The 20,778-nt window shown below is 41.5% G+C and overlaps 1 protein-coding gene across 1 annotated transcript in view; it reads right to left on the bottom strand.

Moving 5' to 3' along the window:
* Window positions 1-366: 366 nt before the first annotated feature.
* The window catches only part of LOC122814125 (protoheme IX farnesyltransferase, mitochondrial), a 1,575,333-nt gene continuing 1,554,921 nt past the window's right edge, over window positions 367-20,778 (bottom strand). The window contains exon 8 of the mRNA XM_044086740.1: window positions 367-2,018. Within this exon, the coding sequence (XP_043942675.1) occupies window positions 1,618-2,018 (401 nt within the window). The 3' untranslated portion in view covers window positions 367-1,617. The remainder of the gene's footprint in view (window positions 2,019-20,778) is intronic.

Here is a 20,778-nt window from a genome sequence, read left to right as displayed (position 1 = left end):
CTTCAGGTTTGCAGGGATGCCTACACTTAACCTGGCAATCACTGTTCTGATCTCAGAGACAGTAATCTTGAACAGGATAACACACATGTCTGTGTGTATGTATATATATATATATATATATATATATATATATAGATAGCATATCTAATTCACCTATGGTCTTTGGGATGTGGGTGGAAACTGATGCACAAAATGAAAATCTTTACACAAACCAAACTGGAAAATCAAGGGCAACTGACATGCCATTATGCAGCCCCACAGCTAAATGTCATGTTTGTTATACTGCCTTACAGACTTTGAGGATAACGTCAACATGAAATGTTAAGAACCTGTAACAGAGTCAACTGCAGAAACAAGACAAAGTAATTAATTTCAAATGGTTATGATTTATTTACTGGATGTGATACTGGTATACAAAACAAAAAGTGCAATACTGAAGATATGTTTGGTGGGTATGCAGTCTGGTTAAAATTGTGTAACAGTCTATAGCTTATGTGCTATATTATCAGATAGAAGAATCTTCCAGCTTTAGGCAGTCTTGCCCTGTTTTAAAGCATCAGCATGGTAACTTTTATTTTTCTGAGTGCAACAGGATAACAACCAACATTAATTTACATTTTTTAAATATGGATGGACTATGAAAATATAAAGACTTTGGACATGGTACAAACAGTTCTGTTTACATGTTACAGTAATGTACAGTCAGGATTGGGAAAAGACAGCATCTGTTAAATTTAGTACAGTTAATCTAGTGCAAAGAAGCATCCCTTTCAAAGGAAAATATTATCTGCTGCTCCGTGTACGTGTTGGGACAATCCCACATATGTATGATCAGCTTCCCAAATCTTGTTGTCAATGAAATCATAACCGTTGAATAAAAAGCACCAATTCACACAACTGGTATTACAACAGAGGAAGTCACTTATACCAGTCTGCAGTAACTACAACTATAATTGCTTTCAAGAAGTAGAAAGGAGAGAAAAATCAACAATTTTTAAACTGGAAAAAATAATGGAGGATGCAGTACTGTTGATGAATTCAGACACAAAAGTGTCACTTGTATAAAAAAAAAAAAAAAAAAGAACATTTTAATGTTAAAGGCAGAGTACAAAGGCAGTCCTCTTATCTGTTGAGACCAGATGTAGCAAACGTAGACAACTGGCTGGGAGAAAAATGGATGGGGCAAAACTAACTAAAACTGGACCTTGACTTTGATTAAAGTCAGATGTCCACACCTGCACAGGTAATGTATCAGAAACATGTGCACAGCACAGTCTCAAAGAAAATGGAGACCAGCAGATGAGCATGTCATGTGACGGGGAAACAATGTGGGAGATGGCTGGGATTAGTTAAGTGACACGTTAGGTAAAACAGATAAAAATAACATTAAAAACATTACTGTCCGTACATTAAACAAACAACATGAAAGTAAAAGTAATAAAAACCCATGAAAGCTGACCAGAGATCTACATAAATACAGATATCCAGCAGCTACACTCATTTTTTCCATCAAGGCTGCAGAGGATGCTTCCTACTTTAACATGTCTTTGCACATAGGATGCTCATTCAGTCTGAAATTAAGGCCGAGGCCAGTTTAAAGTAAGAAATGTCACCGCATCATGTTGCATTGTTCTCTTGCTTTCCCACCACAGACTTTTTGCAAGTCAAAAGCAGGAGAAGCAGCATAGGTAGGTGCCATAAGCTACAGAAGAACAGCTTTCTAGAGCTGCTTCGATCTGCATCTCTGTAGAATCGAAAGCCAAGGTAAGAGATGTAAAGGTTGATAGGGAGAGAGATCAATGGAAAGGTCCATGTAGACAGATTTAAGACGGGGGCAAGTGTGGAGAGTCCAATGAGTGCCAAACAGTGTCGGAGTGCCACTTTCCTGCAGAGAGTTGGATGCGTCACAGACATCATACGATAGCCACCTCTTGAGTAGTCTTCGCGCAGATTCCAGCTCAAAGCGTTGAAATGGGGGAACTGCCAAGAATACAGGATGCCTCCCAAAAGCAGCGCACCTGCAGATGACAGCAAAAACAGAAGGGAGTTATGTTAATATATTTTAACAAAGTAAATGAGCACACACGCCATCTTTCAGAAATGACCTCTGTGAAGAATAATACAAGCATGCATACTGCGGTATTCTGAAGATAATCAACCCAAAAGTAACTGAAAATATAACTTTCACCCAACTGACAAGAAAAATGTTCATGAACAGTTTTCTTCACCATCTCAGTAAAACAGTGCAGATATACATCAAAGACCTGGTCCAACTAAATTAAATTTTTTTGCAGGTTACAGATAGCTACTAAAACAATACAGAAATTACCCAACACTGTTAAAAAATAAACAAATACATGAAAATATTAACATTTACCATACAAACAGTACAGAAACACACATGATGGCCCACAGAAACCTGCATTAAACCCTCTTCAGCAGATAATTTCCCAGTTGACACCATCAACTGAGATAAATGGGAACACTACCCAAACTCAACAAGTAAGCGTATTACATATGGGCAATAGTCTGTATGAAACATTGAATATCCTGCACACTAGGATTTACAAACAGCTTCACCACTTGTCACAATTTGCCCCATCAATTTACAATGTAAGATACATTATATATCATGCACCAGGCCTGTGTATTTTTATATAGGATTACAGTCTTTTGCATGAATTTACACTGACACAAATGATCGACCCCAGTCCTTGGAAATGTAAAGAAACAAAAAATAAATAAATAAATCAACACAATCCAAAAAAGGAAAACAAATAGATTCTTTTTTGACTGCTAAATCCTAATCCTAACATTACTTTTCAGTCCAAATCTACCTGAATAGTGGTATTGTTAGGTAAATGGATTTTGATAAGTTAATGTGTAAGGTCAGGGTTAGAGTTAACACACAAAGGTAATGTGGTCAAAGCTGCTTATAATGTACAACAATTTTGACAAAATGTGCATTCCACCTATTAATGCATCTGAACATACTTTTAAACATCTGTTTGAAAGAATGTCCAACAGCCACACATACAGTTATCTCATACAGTACCTTAGGTAGGATTAACTATCTTTGCCTTTTCCTGACTTGTAAGTGGATATATATATATATATATATATATATATATATATATATATATATATATATATCTCCATACATAAGCGCACACACACACACACACACACACACACAAGTACACAATGCATGCACACGAGTGTGTGTGTGTGTGTGTGTATATATATATATATATATATATATATATATATATATATATATATGTATACACACACACATATGTATGTGTGTGTGTGTGTGTGTATATTTACGCACACACACATCTACAACAAAGATCATGAAAATTCTGTAAATCTGACTATCACTATCTTTATTCTGATGGTCAACAGGTGGCTTTGTTGACAGTGTGATGTTGAAATAGGAGACACTGCACTGGAGTGGTGAATTAGGGAAATATCACTTTTCCCCACTACTGTGTAATCTCAAAGGTAGTATTATATGCATACCATTTCATGGGTGTTGGGGATACAATCATCTCCCAGCCTATGTAGATCACAGAAAATACAAGGTAACGGAGTCTTGCAACCATTAATGCCTTGTCAGTGCCCACCCTTAGACAGTACCTTCTCTCTTGGAGCCTGGCAGTGAAGCAGAGGGTGAATTTGTGAACATCCATCCAATCATACAGGCACTGTTAAAAGGAAGATACTGTATCTTCAGGGACAGTCTCTTCCAAAGGAGGGAAAAGCACTGTGTAATGAACTCTCTCTTTACCATGTTCTATCTGCTGCTGAAGATTCAGATCTTTGGTTCTGTTGTTTGAGAGATTATTTGGTTTGTAGAGATAAGCGATCCACAACCACTGGGTTCCTAATGTCTCAAGAAGGCAAAGCATAGATCTCCCCTCATGAGTCTATAGGATACTGACTACAGGGACAGAGCTTCCAGCCTATTCTGGTAAAAAGAAGTTACGTACTCCCCATAACTTTCCATGTATGTAGTCCATCTCACCGAACATTATTACGTGTGGGTTCGGAGCCGATCCTCGGCTCCAACTCGGCCGCTTAGAAAGCCTGAAAACTTCTGATTGGCTCGTGGCTAATAGGTATCCCATGGTGCATGCGCACATTCCCCAGATCTTGTTTGCTACTAGTCTATGAGGATAAGATAGGAAAAAGGACAAAGGTTCGGAAGAATAAACTGTAATAAAAAGTACCCTTGTGGTATAAAACACTGTAGAAAAGGAAAAACTGTATCCAGATCCTCCAGGAAGGGGGTTGGTGGGTGGGTTTGTAATAATGCTTGGCGAGATGGACTACATACATGGAACGTTATGGTGAGTACATAACTTCTTTATGTTACGTAGTCCTATCTCGCCTCCATTATTACATGTGGGACAGTGTCCCTAGCATCTTGAATGGGTGGCTCACTGGAAAATACTCCTGAGTACCGTGGAACCAAACGAAGCTCTACCCCTGGAACTTAAATCCAATTTATAATGGAAATGACGGTATGAGGGGTAGCCCATGTTGCTGCTGCACAAATACTATCAATAGGTGTCCTGGCTTGGAAAGCAGCAGAAGTAAAGGACCTGGTGGAATGTGCTTTAACTTTAAAGGGTAACTCCTTTCCGAGAGAAATGGAAATAAAGGAAATACAACTAGAGATCCAGTTCAATAGTGTAACCTTGGAAACTGGCAAGCCCTTTCTCGCCTCAGCAAAAGAAACGAACAGCTGTTCTGGTTTTCTAAATTCTTTGGTCCTGTGGATATAGAAACGCAGTTGCCTATGCACATCCAATTGGTGGAATGTATACTCTGCTTTACTGGAGTGATTAGGGAAGAACACTGGCAATTCAATTGTTTGGATTAAGTGAAATTGAGAACAGACTTTAGGAATAAAAGAAGGGTTAGTCCAGAGAGAGACCCTGTCTTTGTGAAAAATTAAATATGGAGGTTTAACAGACAGGGCCTGTAATTCAGAAACTTGTCTGGCTGAGGTTATTGCTACCAGAAAGAGAGTCTTCCAAGACAGGAATTTCAACTGCCAACTACGGGCTAGTTCAAAAGGTGGCAGAGTAAGTCTAGAAAAGTCAGATTCAGGTCCCAAGGAGGAATGGGGTCTTGCACAGGAGGTCTTAACATCATGGAACCCCTAAGAAAAGATTTGCACAGTTTGTGAGACATAAGACTGGAATCATTAATCCCCACATGAAAATTAGATATTGCAGGTAGCTGAACTCGGAGTGTAGCAGCCGCTGAACCCTGGTGAAAGAGTTCTGAAAGAAACTCTAGAACAATAACAATGGGATCTGTAAATGGATCAACTTCTCTGTTGTGTGCCCATATAGAAAATGTCTTCCATTTACTGTGATATAATTTTCTAGTCGAAGGCTTGTGAGAAGAGGTAATAATATGAGTAACAGCTGGAGACAGATCATGAAGCCTGATTAGTGATGGAAATGGAGCAGCCATGCTGTCAGTTTGAGTGTGTGGACACTGGAGTGAAGAGAACCCGAGGCAGGACAACCCATATGTGATGACTGCAGATGCATCCTTGAAGGACATCCTGACGTGTGTCAAGAGGTCTGGCACTGGGTCCAAAGTCCATGGGTAGTCTAATAGGTGAGGCCTGAGAAAAGGGAACCAAATCTGACAAGGCCAGTAAGGAGTGATGAGGATCATCTTGCTTCCCAACAGCATTGCTTTCTGTATGACCTTGAGGATGAGTGGAAAAGGAGGAAAAGCATAAAGGAGTCCCGGGGCCAATCGTGGACTAGTGCATCTCTTGGAGACTCCCCCAGAGGGGGGATGAGAGAGAAAAAGGTGCTGCATTTGGTGTTGATGGGGCTGACAAAGAGGTCACAGCAGGGTTGTCCCCACTTGTGGAAGATCACACTGGTTATTTTCTGGTTCAAGGACCATTCGTGAGGTAACAATATAGCCATGCTTAGCTTGTCCACTATCACGTTGGAAGTCCCCGGGATATGCGTTGCAATGAGAAAGCGTTGTGAAGAAATCGCCCAATTTCAAACTCGCAGGGCCTCTTGACATAAGGGGTATGATCTGGTCCCCCCTTGTTTGTTTAGATACCAGACCACCGACATGTTGTTGGTCTGGATAGCTATCGTCCCTGGAGGGAGGTTGTGAAGTGCTTGCAATGCTAGAAGCACCGCTCTCATCTCTAGGACATTGATATGCAGATGGGTCTCCTGCTCTTGCCATGTGCCTTGCCATGTGCCTTGGACAGTCCTGCCAAGATAATGCCCCCCCCACCCTGAGAGGCATCCATGGTCATAGTGGCAATGGGTTGGTGCGGTACAAAGGGAGTCCCTGTGGTAAGATGACCCGGTTGAATCCACCAGCGTAGGTCCTTTTTGCAAGAATCTGTAATCAGAATCTGATGATGTAGAGGCAACTGCTGAAACGACCACTGGGATGACAGGAGCCATTGGAGTATTCTCATATGTAGTCTTGCTAAAGGTACCAAGGTTATGGTCAACGCCATAGTTCCGAGAAGCTGCAATACCACCTTCACTTTGACTCTTCGAAGGGGAAGTATCCTGTAAATTTGTTGCACAAGATTCTGTATTCTGTCTGTAGGTAGTCTGGCTGTCATATCGACCGCGTCTATGTTTGCTCCTATAAAAGTTACAGACTGAGTGGGCAAAGTAGAGGATTTTTTCCAGTTTATCGAGATTCCCAACTGGGAACAGAGCTTGATTGTGGAATCTCTCGATTGAACTAGGCGATGCCTGGTGGTGGCAGTCAGGAGCCAATCGCCCAGGAATGGAAAGACTTGGATTCCCTGATGCCTCAAATGAGCGGTCACTACTGCCATGCACTTGGTGGACACCCGGGGGGCTGTGGTGAGACCAAAGGGCAGCGCCCGAAACTGGTAATGACTGGCTCCCAGCCAGAAGTGTAGGTAGCTCCTTGATGCTTTTTCCATCATTATGTTGTAGTAGGCATCCTGGAGATCTATTGAGCACATCCAGCTGTCTCTCCCTAACAGAGGGAGTATAGATTGTAGAGTGACCATTCGGAACTTGGACTTCTTTACATACTCGTTTAACCTGATGAGGTCTAGGATGGGTCTCCAGTCCCCTGTTCTTTTTGGAACTAAAAAGAACCTGGAGTATGTTCCGAATCCTGTCTCTGCTGTTGGGACCTTTTGGATGACTCTTTTTAATAGCAGCTTTTCTATCTCTATAGCCGCTTGATCCCTGTGACTGAGTGGTACATCTGGGATTCTTTTGGGAGGGCGTGATGGAAGGGAAAAGGGTATAGAGTAACCTCTGGTGATAATGTCTTGTACACTTGTCTCGAGTGAGATTTAGACAGGCCTCTGGGTACAAGGACAGGCGACCCCCGACCGGCTCCAGAGACGCACAGTCGGGTTCCACATCAGGAACGCTGATAGGGATGGTCACGAAAGGAATTGCGACCTCCCTGCCTCTAGGGCGATGTCTACCATTATGTCCTCCTCCCCTGCCTCTGAAGGAGGCATCACCCTGTGTGTCCTGGAATGGTCTCTGTGATTTCGTGAACCACATTTTGTCGCTCTTCTGACCTTTAGGGTAAGGTCTAGAAGGAACTGTAAAACGGACTCCCACGGCAGAGAGTCTTTCCTTCCTGCTCATGCCTGGTGTGGGTATCTTTCACCTTGGGTCCAAAAAGAGAGGATCCGTCCATGGCAGCATTGGTGAATGTAGACTTGAAAGGCTCAGCAAAGTTGCATAGACGCATCCAGGAATATATCCTTAAGGAGACTCCCGAACCAGCTACCCTACGTGCACCATCGGCTGCATATGAGATCAGCCGCATGGAGGAGTTAACAACCGATGTGAGAGTAGCCAACTGAGCTGACACTGTAGATGGGACTGCTTCAGTAGAGGTACCCTGAAGAGTATCTCCTAACTCCTTTAGAAGATCTCTCTGAAGTCTTGTAAAATGTGATAGATAGTTCAGCGATCGGAGTGTAAATGCCACTGAAGAGAAGATACGCTTCCTGTACCTATCCATCGTTCGGGATTCCTTATTAGGTGGATGGATAGAAGTTGTCTCTGCTAGCTCCTTCTTAGTGGCCACCGCCACCACCATGGCATCAACAGGTAAACCCTTAGATAAAAACTCTCTGTCTTTAGGGGTGGAAAGAAATTTATTCGGCCTCCTGGGGACCAGTTCCATGGCATCAGGAGTCTGCCATGCTTTCTGACTCACAAGATCCAGTAATTCATCAAATGGAGGAGACACCCATGAAGATGAGGGTTGAGACCCAAAAGCCTTCAGGTACACTGACTCCTCATCAGACGGGGTAACAGTGGGCCAGCCGCCTCTCTGCCTGAGGATCTCCAAAATGTCTGCAAAGGAGACATCTTCAGAGGACGACTTAGGGGACCCCTCCGACACATCGAGGTTAGTGTCAGATGTGACAGACTCATCAGGGGAGTCTACATGCTTCCTCTTAGATGATCTCTTCGAGGGGGCTCCTCAGCAGGGTCTTCTGGGGAGATCTCGGAAGATCGGGGACCACCCAAATGTAGGTCCTGAAGCTGTGAGTCTCTACCATCCCGGGGGAGAGAGGACGCTGAGACAGTAGTCAGCGCTTGAGGGAGTATAGCATCGGTACTCCTACGTGGTATGGATGAACTATCCAACATGCTCCTCATCCTCATGAAGACCGATTCCTCTAGATCCGAACGATGCCCCGGCTCCGAAGAGAGCAAAGGTGCCGATGGCTCCAAAGGAATCGCTCTGAGAACAATGTAGGGTCCGAGCTCACTCGGGCCAATGCACCAAGAGGAAGACTCTGCACCGAAGGGGTTTGGTTCCAAGTGTCCCCCTTGGGCCTGACCGAAGAGCTTCGGGCTCTAGACACTTCGAAAGGCGCCGATAGTGTTGGAGCGGAGCTCGGCTCAGAGACAACCACACGGGGTACTGAAGCCGAGGACACCACTATAGTTGGTACAGACATCACCTCCAAAGGCCCAATCTGGGTTGGAGGAGGAAAAAGAGCATGATTGGTAGCAAGAGTCAGCTCTGAGACAGAAATGGTCGGAGCCGTTAAAATTTTGGAAAGGCCAAAGACTTAAGTCTGAGCACCACTCTCTCGATGCCTTCTTCAGATAAGCTCCTGGAGGATCTGGAGGACAGTGTGGGAGACCTCGTTCTCTGCAATATAGGTGATTTTAGAGTAGGGGAGACCGGTGGAATATCTGTAGACCGGCTCCGAAGAGGACTGCTAGTGATCGACACTGAAGCACTTAGTGCCGATACTGCAAGGTCCGTGTCCAGAATCTCAATCGGCTCTGAAGACAGTGGAGCTGAAGAGACAGAGGCCAGCTCCGATTTTGGTAACTTCTGTGGAGGTTCAGAGACAGAACTTGAGGCTGGAGAAGGCCTTTTTGAGTTCTTGCCCTTATCTTTTCTAGAAGACTTCAGCCTAGCTGAGGAGGAAGAACTGGCTAGGTCTTCCTCAAAGGAAGGTTTTAACATGCCTTTTAGGATCAGCTTATTCTTCTGTTCCTGGAGCACTCTAGGGCTAAAGGAATGACAGAAGAGACAAGTTTCTTGAAGATGTATGGCCCCTTAACAGTACACACAGATGCTATGTCCATTAGTGATGGACATTTTTTGCAAACATTTAGTACACTTTTTAAATCCTGACTGTTTATGTTCTTTGGACATAATGGCAGTAGAGAAAAAAACAACACACTCACACAACAAGAGAGGAACTAGATCTTCTAACTTAAACAGATCTAGCCCTAACACTCACACAAAAAATAAAAAGTGGTTTTACTAGCTTCTCTAACTTAAACGAACCTAGTGCAAAGGAAAAAGGGAAACAAACTAGCACCTCTAAGTTAAATGGTCTAGTCTAAAAGCACACACTCACGGGAACCACACACAAAAGGCCAACAGGCCCAAGAATTTTATAAGCAGTAATAAGTCAAATCCGGTTAATAGCTTTATTGTGATACCGATATTTGTGTCCATCAGCAATCAGCATAACACTTCACACGAAGCCAAAAACTCCTGAAAAGTGGTAATAATAAAGAACTAAATCACTTAGCCATGCCAACCAAAAGAAGCTTCTGACTGAAGACGCGGCAAACGAGATCTGGGGAATGTGCGCATGCACCATGGGATACCTATTAGCCACGAGCCAATCAGAAGTTTTCAGGCTTTCTAAGAGGCCGAGTCGGAGCCGAGGATTGGGTCCGAAACCACACGTAATAATGGAGGTGAGATAGGACTACATAACATCTTAGTGTTTTTAAACCCACAATAAATCTTGGTTAGGAACCTCTGGGGTCTTCCTAGTTGTTACTAATATGCTTACTGAGATAAATCCGAATGGGCAGAATTGTATTCGATAATTGCCTTAATCTGACAGCTGAATATAAGGGAACAATACCCTCTCTAGTCCCGAATGATATTCCTTTTACAACCAGCTGTGCCAGGTATAAGGAATTTCTGACTACTGCACTTACATGATGATCAAAGGAGAGAAAATGATCAAACCTAGTTCCAAGGTCCATAACAAGATTCTCATTTTGAACTGGGGTACTCTCTATGCTGCAAAGTGAGGTTTGACAATATTGCACTTTTGCCATTTAATTTGAGCCCATTTCAGCAGAGCAGGTATCAGTTCAAATTTAACTTTCCTGAGTATCAAAGAAAGATTTCACAATGACTCGCACCTTGTAGTTACCTGCAAACACGGTTAGCCAGTGGCCTTGGTTTCGGGTCTAGAGAAAAGTTAATGCTGAAGAAATGAAGTCCCAGCAATGAGCCTTGTGGCTCTCCACTTACCATCATTTTCTCTTATTAGGTTCCTGCCACCCGCACACTGTGGGTCCCATGCTTCATCCGATTTGCTATCCATCTTACCACAGACAGATCTACTTGTAGTGCATTTAGCTTACTAACTATACTAGCATGGAAGGCAATGCCAAATGCCTAGGCTAGTCAAGGTTTGCTGTGTGCACAGCATGACTGCTGTTAACAGCCTGTGTTACCCTTTCAAAGACGGTAACTAAATTTATTAGACAGGATCTGCCCTAGACAAAGCTGAACTGCTGTGAGCCAAGCCTGACGAGATTTTTTAATATTGTAGTTTATCAGGTCAGTTATTATGTTCCATGACTTTTCAAATGAGAATCCTCAGGCTGACAGGAGCACAGTTACTGGGGGTCAGTGGTGGGGTCACCCTTCTGGAGTGGCATCCCTACTGTTGTGCCCCAAATCTCAGGGACAAAACCAGTGGCTAAGCTCTGGTTAAACAGTTTAAGGAATGACTGTGCCAGGACTTTTAGCAAAGTTTGTTTGACACCCAAGCATATTGTTGGGTCCCATGGATGAAGTCATTTTGCTCTTGGAAAGTACCTTTAGTACAGGCTCCTTATTGATGCTGGGGGAGACTGAAAGATTCCGGGATAAGTGGACTTTGGATAGTTGTCTCTAAGGTGAAATTTGCACTGACTTTGTTTGCTACTAAGTTAGCAACGGCTACAGTCTACTGGATCAGAGTAGGTGTCATTTAGAATAAATCATGGCAACACAGCTAAAGGAAGATTTGCAATTGTCCTTACCTTCAGATACCAATCAAAGTTCACATGCTGGTTTAGCAGACTGGATAGCATTTTTCACTTTTCTAGTTAAATTCCTGATATCCTTGATCTTTTGATCTGTTGTATACTTTAAGGAGTTGCTTTTCCTTTACTGTAAAGTTTATTTGGACCACATGGGGGAAGTTTTTTTTTTTAACCTTCCCCTTACATTTAAATATGCTTGGGACTGTTAGTTCTATACATTTATATAAGTGGACAGAAAACGCCTTCGCGAAGCTACCTGTTGTAGCAATGTTTGGGATGATGCTTCTGTAAGTGAAGTTTGAAACCATCATAAAATTTGATGAGGTTAGTATGTTTAAAATTCTTGAATTCTGAGATACTGGTTTTAGCTAGCATGGAAAGTTTGAAGCTGAAAATCACCAGTTTATGATCAACAAAACCAAGGAAGGAGATACCAGGGGAATTGTACATGATGATGCTATACTCTTAAGGACCAGGTAAAGAATATTACGCCCTCTAGTAGGGTTGTTAACAATCTGGTCAGAGAGGTTTTGTTTACTGGATCTAAAAACTACATTGCATAGATACTCCAGTTTGATGAGGGGTATTTAAGGTCTCCGAAGGTAATGGAATTTTTGCTTAAGGAAGGGTTTAATAACTTTGATTTTCAGGGGACACAGAGGCTATAAACTGATGGTCTTGTTTAGTGTCATTTGGAGCTCAATATGTTCAGTTTGTGGAACTCTATGAATCTATCTGGAGTTGTCATTGGGTTTGAAGTTATGGTATACAAAAGGAGTGATTTCTAAACATTTAAACCAAATACACGTAATTACACATATATGGATGCATTCCAAATTCAGTAGGGCCTCAAGGTCAGCTGACTTGTGTACTGAGCAGAGCCACCTTAATAGGATCTTGTTTTGAATTTGAAATGCTAATGATGATGGGATGCCCATTAGTTGGACTTGGCCAAAAAAAAGGTACTACGGGGGCTGCAAAGCTTTTGGCAATATGTGGAAGGTTTGGAATGAGAGGTGCAAACCATCCATTGCAAAACAAGTTGAACTGTCAAGCATTTCATCCCATATTAACAAATACTGGATTCCCTTACAATACTGCCAACTACTGAATCTGATGATTTCTATTTAGCCAGCTGTTGAAGCCTATATTTTTTCTTTATATCTATGCATGATTATTGCAGAAAGAATGATTCCACTCAAGACCAGAGTCCTGACTGCATGTGTCAAGCAGAGTAAATTCTGACAAGCCCTCGCATAATCCTCAGGGTTTTGCCCTAAATCATTCACCCCTTCATGGGCCACCACCATTTGAGCTGAGATCCTGGGAATGGAAAGACAAGTTATCGTCATCTTATCTTTGCCTTGCTTAGTCAGTGGAGACTCAGTTTCTTTGACTATAGAGTCACCAATCTTTAAAACATTTTCATTTGTAGAGTGGCTTATAATTAAAATATTGGTGACTGTTAGTGCCAAGAAAGTGATGTAGTGTGAGATTTTTGCTGAGATAGTCGGCCTTAGGCATAGGCCAACTAGATGTCCGCCTAGGGCGCCACTCTGGTAGGGGCACTTTTCCAGTATTTATTTGTTGTAGGTAGACCAGGATGGGGACACCAGGTAGTGTGGTGGGGGGCACCGTGGAGCCCTTTTGCCTAGGGCACCAGTTGACCTAAGGCCGCTCCCGGCCTGAGACCTAATCTTTATGGGTCTAGCAGGCTTTGGAAAGAATTTGTTTTACAGCCTCAGAGTAAGACATTTTTGTGTGGGTTGGTGTAGAGTGTTGTGTTTGTAATGAGGCTTCCATGCATGCTCAATGTAACTTAAGTAAAGTAATAGCTGATGTCTATTTCCATAGTCAGTGAAGATGTTTATGGTAGATTTCCATTCACTTTTTAGCTGTACAGGACTGAGTAAGTTAATCATCATATGAAGAAATATATATATATATATATATACACATACATATATATATATATATATATATATACACATACATATACATATATAAATACACACACACACACACACACACACACACACACACACACACACACATATGAAAGATTTACTATCAAAATACAGAATGAAGGTTCGGTGAACATGGGATGTCGAATGACAGTTGGCTGAATCCCGTATTGCTGACCTTCATGTTTGTGAGTGTCTGCTGCAGGGAATGTTACTCTGCGTTCACTGATACGTAGTCGATGTTCCGAACAGAGATCTAAGTACAGTGAGGATTGGGAAATTTATTCTTTTCCTCACTGTAGTTTGATCTCGGAGATGGAATATATAATTTGCAGGGGGCTTGCCCCCCTGCAAAAACGTGAAATTCAGTGTTGTGCAGTATATTTGTACTGCTGAAAAACCGTAAGTTACTGTTGTTAAAGGTAAAGGGGAAACAATATATCAAATAATGCAGAATTCGAATATTCGGCATAACATTCAACATAATTACCTGCTTACTCTGCTGTCGTCGGTGTTGCGAGACATATGCATATCTATATAAACACATGAATCAGTGGAGTTTAAATTACTATGAACATGACAGAGTTTCTAGCAGACATTTGGGGCCCTCATTAGTTTCAAACATGGTTTGAATAACACTTTCAAGTAAAGCTCTTTTGATTTTGAAATGGCCAGGTGACTGTCATTAGCTATCTAAATTTCAGTTTTGGTATACATAATTACCAGGGGGTGTGTGGGGTGTGAAATTTCCCACATGCCTAGTAAAAATACTGACAAAATCTAACTAAATTCAAATCCAATGTTTTCAAAGGGATGGCAAGCCCCCATGCAAATTACATACGCAAACTCCAAGGTCACACAACAGTGGGGAAAGGGCAGAAACCCTTCCCTAGTATTACTTATCAGTACTTTGTATTTAGATGTTTCGCAGTTTAAATATTTTGCACATTTTAAACATTTTAGATATTTTGGTGTAGATATTGTGATTGTCGATCTTTTGATGGTTTAGATCATGTATAGAACTCCGATATTTTTAAATATCGACAGAGAGAGAGAGGGATTATGAAGGAGTCTCTGACTATAGCTACATTAATTTTTATTCAAAACATGGATGCCAAAAAATTCACCTCGACAGAGAAGCTTGAGAGGTGAATCTTAGCATACATGTCGAGAATACAGATCTGATCATATTTATTTGTAACCTAAGGAATTTTATCTGCTTCATGTAGTGCTAATTAGAGAGGGGGGAAAAAGTGCTATATTTCACTGGCTATGAATGCAAATAAAGCCCTTGTTGAGTGCAGTCAGATAGAGAGTAGGATGGCATCATATTTGTTTTAGAATTCTCGTGGAAGAAAGAATCAAAATCAGAGACAATTGTTAATATTGTTTTTATTTACTTAAATAGATAACAAAACAACACATTTTGCATCAATATGCATTTTTCTGGATAAGAATTATGAAACTCTAATTCTGGCATTTTTAACTGACTGTAATTCTCACTGATTTGTCAGGAAATTCTATCAGTTTATGAAGGACAGAGGAAAAACATGAAACAAACTCAAGGACAACTGAAGGGGATGGACAGCAGGCAGAAACAAAGCTATTTTATCTTCTGCTACTCTTTTTTTGACAGCTGGCACTGTTATTTGTTAGTCCCCAGCATGACACTCCATTGTGAAACCATTTATTTGTGTGTATAACAATAATAATAATTACAGCCCCGCTCAAGCGATGTTACAAGCATCTCTCATGCTAGTATAAAGTGGTTTACAAGTTTATGCTCCAACGCCAGGAAAAAGATAATCATGACTCTCCATACACTACCTGTACATTACATGAACACATGCATATGTTACATATGGAGCCAGTGCAATTCTTCAAGACTGCATGCATAAAACAAAACCGCTTGCATCACAAAGCTTACATCCACAAATGCACTTAACACATGCTGCTCATGACTGTTGGGTACTTGGCAAATTTATCAAGAAGGAAAGACTGCAAGGAAATATGTGGGGGAATTTTGACCTCCCCACCCCTTAATTTATTCTTACTTCAAAATCAATGTACCTCAGTAAAACAATCAGAAGGAACATACGGCAAGAACATCTTCTTGGGTAGCAGTGATCTTAGACAAAATAACAAACTTTATACGTACAAGCAAAAACAAATTGTTCCTGTAACAGAGCAGTTACTAACTTAACATATAAAGTCATGAAATTCTTGAAAATGGAAAGAATAAACTCTATGGCATTCTTTTCCACCTTAAGAACATCTAAACAGCATATATAAATAACAAGCCCATTTTGCATATGTGTATACCAATTAATATGCTTACAGTATATATATATATATATATATATATATATATATATATATATATATATATATATATATTAATCTTTTAATTTACTTCACTCCGAATGTGACAAATAAGGGTACCACTAATGAAAATATCTGAACAAACTCTTAAATCAGATGATGATGTGCATGTAACTTTTTCCAACAGCAATTGTTATTTGTACAGATAGTCTGGTATTTAGTCTTCACTTACTCACTTAACCTCAATTCAGGTTTGTGGGGTGACAGGGAGCCTGTCCAGGCACTCACATGGCATGAGGCAGTAGTAGTAATCTGGAATTGGTTAAAACCCACTGCAGGACACAGACACATTCGTTCACTCTCCTCCAACAGTATACGTACAGGCTCACCTATGGGCAATTCAGAGGAGCAGCAGTTGATTAATTACATCCTTGGGGTGCAGGCAGAACCTGAAGCACTAAGACAAAACCCACAAGGAGAAGGGAAGGGTGTGCAGATTCTGCACAGGACAACTTCAGCTGTGAACTAAAATAAACCAAACACAGTCAGGCAGGAACACTTAACTGTTGAGCCACTGTGACATATATGTGTATTTCAACATCTGATTTGTTCACAACCTCATTTATGTAAAACAAAAAAGGATCTACATAACAGCAACATAACCACTTTATTACACAATTTACCTCTTTTGTCTTAAAGATATTACAGACTTCACCAGACTAAAACAATTCACAGTTTCCCTATGTAAAAAGAGATCCGAGTCACATGACTATTTTTCACCAACAAAAATATTTTATACATTCATAAATAAATAAATAAATAAATAAATAAATAAACACTTTTTTAATCCTCTGCTTCCTAACTCTGGTTTTATACCAATTAACTTCATTAAGATCTGGTGATAAATATGTGCATAATGTAAGTTACCACTCAATTACTTTCTTATTTAGTGTTGATATACTACATCACTGTGCTGTTGTCAGTGAAGACTTTGAGGGTCTTCGAATGAAAGAGGGAATGAAAAGCTTGAAGAGCCAAAAGCAGATTTTTCATCTCTTATATTGATATGATTCGACCTCTGATGAAAAGGCCAAAGACCATGGACCTTTAGGGGGCTACAAGAGGCACCCCACCCCCTGTCTGAAGTCTGTGAAAAGCTCCTTAGTGGGAACTGGAGCTTGAAAAGGGAGCCCTGGACTGAGAGACAAATTGATGAATCTGCCAATGAAGCTTGTGCTTGAGACAAGGACAGGGAAATCCAGGGGGTGGCAATGTTGAAGCCACACCTGAATTTTCCTCATATGCAGTCTGGTGAGAGGGAGCCTGGGAGTGGTGGAGGAAGCCATAAGTCCCAGGACCCTGAGAAATTTCCTGGCCATGAAAGAGGACAAAGGAAGAAGAGATTGTAAAAAGGTTGCCTTTGGGGCAGGAAGAGATGTCAGCATGGTCTGAAGTCTGTATCTGAGTAAAGCATGATCCTGTAAAGGTATTGGAACTGATTTCTGGAGGTTTATGATGAACCCCAGACTGTAAAAGCCAAGTGGTAAACTGAAGATCCTGTAGCAGACTGCTGGAAAAAGGAGGTTGAATAAGTATATTGTCTAGATTGGGAAAAATCTGCATACCTCAAGGCCTGCAAAAAGCAATGACAGGAACGAGGCATTTGGTGAATATCCCTGGGGCAGTAAAAAGGCCAAACAGCAATGCAGAAAACTCAAAATGTAAGGAAAAGACAGAGAAACGTAAGAATTTCCTGAAAAGAAGATGGATGGGGATGTGAGGGTATGCATCCTTGAGATCGATAGACACTGGAAAGGTCTGGGGAAGCAGAAGATGAAAGTATGTCCTAAGTCATAACATCCAAAAAGTAGGGATCTTGACAAAGGTGTTGAGCAGGGAAAGATCCAGAACTGGGCTCCATGGACCCTCATACCAGGCAACCAAAAACATCCTGGAGTAAACCCCCTTCTCCACCTGGGTGGGAGGAATGGGCTGGATGTTGCCCTGATCCAAGAGAGTGTGCAGAACCTCTGGGAAATGAGGAAGGTGTTCTTGAGGAGGTTGAAGAATGGCTGAAAAGGGAGGTTGGGACTTCCAAACCATGAAATATTCCCAACTGATAATAGACAGAACCCGGGAATATGAGGTGATCCAATGCCAATTTGGAAGAGACAAGAGGTGGACAGACAAGCAGATCAGGCCAAGTGGAAGGGAAGGCCAAACGTCAAATAGAACCAGGCTTATCATGAAATGAAGGTTTCTGGGAGGGAGTCTGAGTTGACAGCAGGAGGAACACATCTAGAACCTTTCTTACCCTTACGAGAGGGGTGAGTCTGTTTACAAAACAAAGGTAGAACTGTAAGTACAGTTCCTCTGAAACTTGGGAATAGGGGAAACAAAAATATGCTTATGTCCCTGCAAGGCCTTACCCTTATCCTGGAGAGATTTAAATAAGTCAGCAACAGTAGCCCCAAAAAGACTTCTGTTACCCAGAGGGGCATCTGAAAGCTTGGCCTTGATATAAGTCAAAGCCTGAAGATGTAGCCAGGAATAATGCCTCATTAAAGAACCACAGGTAACAGTCCTGGAAAAGGCATCAGCTGCATTACAGCTACATTTTACTGAGTGATGGGCACCTTGGGAAGTGGACCTTAACAAGGAAAGGGCAGAACCCTTCCCTTCAGAATCAGAAAGGTCAGATGCCACCTTAGAAACTTGGGAAAAGAGGGCCAAAACATACCTAGTTATACGAGTCTGGTAGTTAATGGCCCTAAAAGGACAAGGTGGCAGCAGTATAAACTTTCTTGCCCAATCTTTCCATAGCTTGACTATCCTTATCAGAAGTGAGGAGCTTAGTAGACGGCAACAAATTAGAGGATTTGCCAGAAGAAACTGATACCACTGAAGGAGCAAGAGAAAAGCACTTATAAAGAACTTTGCAGTCCTCAGACACCTTGCAGAACCTATCAGGATTCTTTGGTGCAGGAGACTGAGAGTCATGAGGTACAGAGGTTGCAGAAAAAGTATCCAAAAGGGCATCCATAAGAGGAGGGACAGCTGATGATTTGGGAGACTCCATTTGCAGGAGCTCATAACATCTTTTTTGAATGTCAGAGACCTGGGAACAGTCCCACTTAAAATAGTCCATCATGCAGGCAATAGTATCCAAAAAAGGACAACTATTTCAAGGGGGAATCCAGATGCAAGGAATCCTCTTCCTCCAAACCGTAGTCGGGGGGTTGGGAATCCTGCCATTCATGCTGTGGATCCTTAACAACAGGGGGAATATGCTTAGTTATCGGTTTCTTTTTCTGTGGGACATTCATCTGAAAAAAACATTGGATGGTAGTGGGGAGGGGTTAGACCCTTGACTTGACTCAATACTGGTGGCAGCAACTTCCTCCCTGACTAGAACCTGAGGAGTCCCCATTGGTCCCTTGGATATTATCAGCCGGGATTCCCCCTCAACTTCAGGTGCAGATATTGGAAAAGCTTCCAAGAACATGTGAAAATTCTGATCCATACCGGCCTTCAATGGGGTCATGGCAGAAGAATCTGAAGCAAGCACCAAACAGTCCTCACGGCTTTCACTAGCCTCTACAGAGACATTTGGCAGAGGCTGGGCAGCAACCAGATCGGCTCTAAATTTTTTGGCCTTTTTCTTGGCAAACAGCTGGCTTCAGGAAAGGAGAATTTCGCCACAACACCCTGAGCAAACAACTTATGTTGTTGGTTCTCAAGGTCCATGGACAAAGAGGAGAGGCGACTACGTAGGGTCTTAGGCACAAACGCCTGGGTGATAGACCACTGCATATGATCGTGGGAAGCATCCAAGCAAAAAAGACACTGGTCTTGATAGTCTTTATGGGAAACCTGCCTGAAAACTGAGATTTTTCCTTTCTGGATGGCAATGAACAAAATACTATAAAATAGTAAAGAAAGAAGAGAAGAAACCCCCAATGGGGCACTTACCTGAAATCGGCTTGGTTACCAGTACACCAGAAGGGCATTCAGACTGATATACAATGATGGCATTCTGACTGGGGGCAAATTAGTTCTGGGTGTTTGCATCTGTATGTCACCTTCATGCCCTACTTCTTGCATGGAGAGCATACATGGGACATACAGCACTTGTAAGAGCTCAAGGCTTTGGTATACTGAGCAGAAGATTACTTAGGTGAATAATACTGCAACAATAATATGGAAGGACATCAGAAGATACAGTACCTAAAACAGAAGTTTAAAAAACTTTTTGCACTGATTACTGTAATTTAAATGCCTACTGCATTATAGTTATATTCTGTTTTTATTCAGCAGAAAAGATCCCTAATTCTTCATCTTAGCTTCCTTCCTCTTTTACCTATGTAAAATACTGGACACTGTTGACACTGGACAATATATACAACATTCTCAGAATTACAAATATAATACACATTAAATAATACACAACCCCTTAAGTTCTTTTGGTACTCCTATCCAAGTAGTAGGGACCTTCTGCTATATATCTGCAATATCTTACTGTTTTTGTTCATTTTTATCTTCTATCTTCCTACCTCTAACATAAAAGATCCTATTGTTTTTGTATGTGAAACAGTCTTCTCTCCATCTACATCCCATAAAATTGGGTTTGCTATTAACATTTTTCAGTTCCACTCTTTATATCCCTAATGAAATTATTAGCAGAAAAGCACAAACCATTCTTTAGCTGTCCACGTCATCTTTCCTCCTTTTTTTCCCTTTTCTTTTCAGTGGTTATCTACTGTTCTTTTCATTTCTTTTATCTTCTTAGGACACCCCTCTTTTCAGACATCCTCCTTGAATCTTCTTTCACCTCACTATATACATCTTCATGCCAGAACAGACAGCATGCTTGC

The sequence above is a fragment of the Protopterus annectens genome, chromosome 10.part0, assembly GCF_019279795.1.
Source record: "Protopterus annectens isolate FY-2018-M chromosome 10.part0, PAN1.0, whole genome shotgun sequence".
Taxonomy (NCBI): Eukaryota; Metazoa; Chordata; order Ceratodontiformes; family Protopteridae; genus Protopterus; species Protopterus annectens.
The sequence above is the reverse complement of the archived record's forward strand: the minus strand, read 5'-3'. Positions and strand labels throughout refer to the sequence as shown.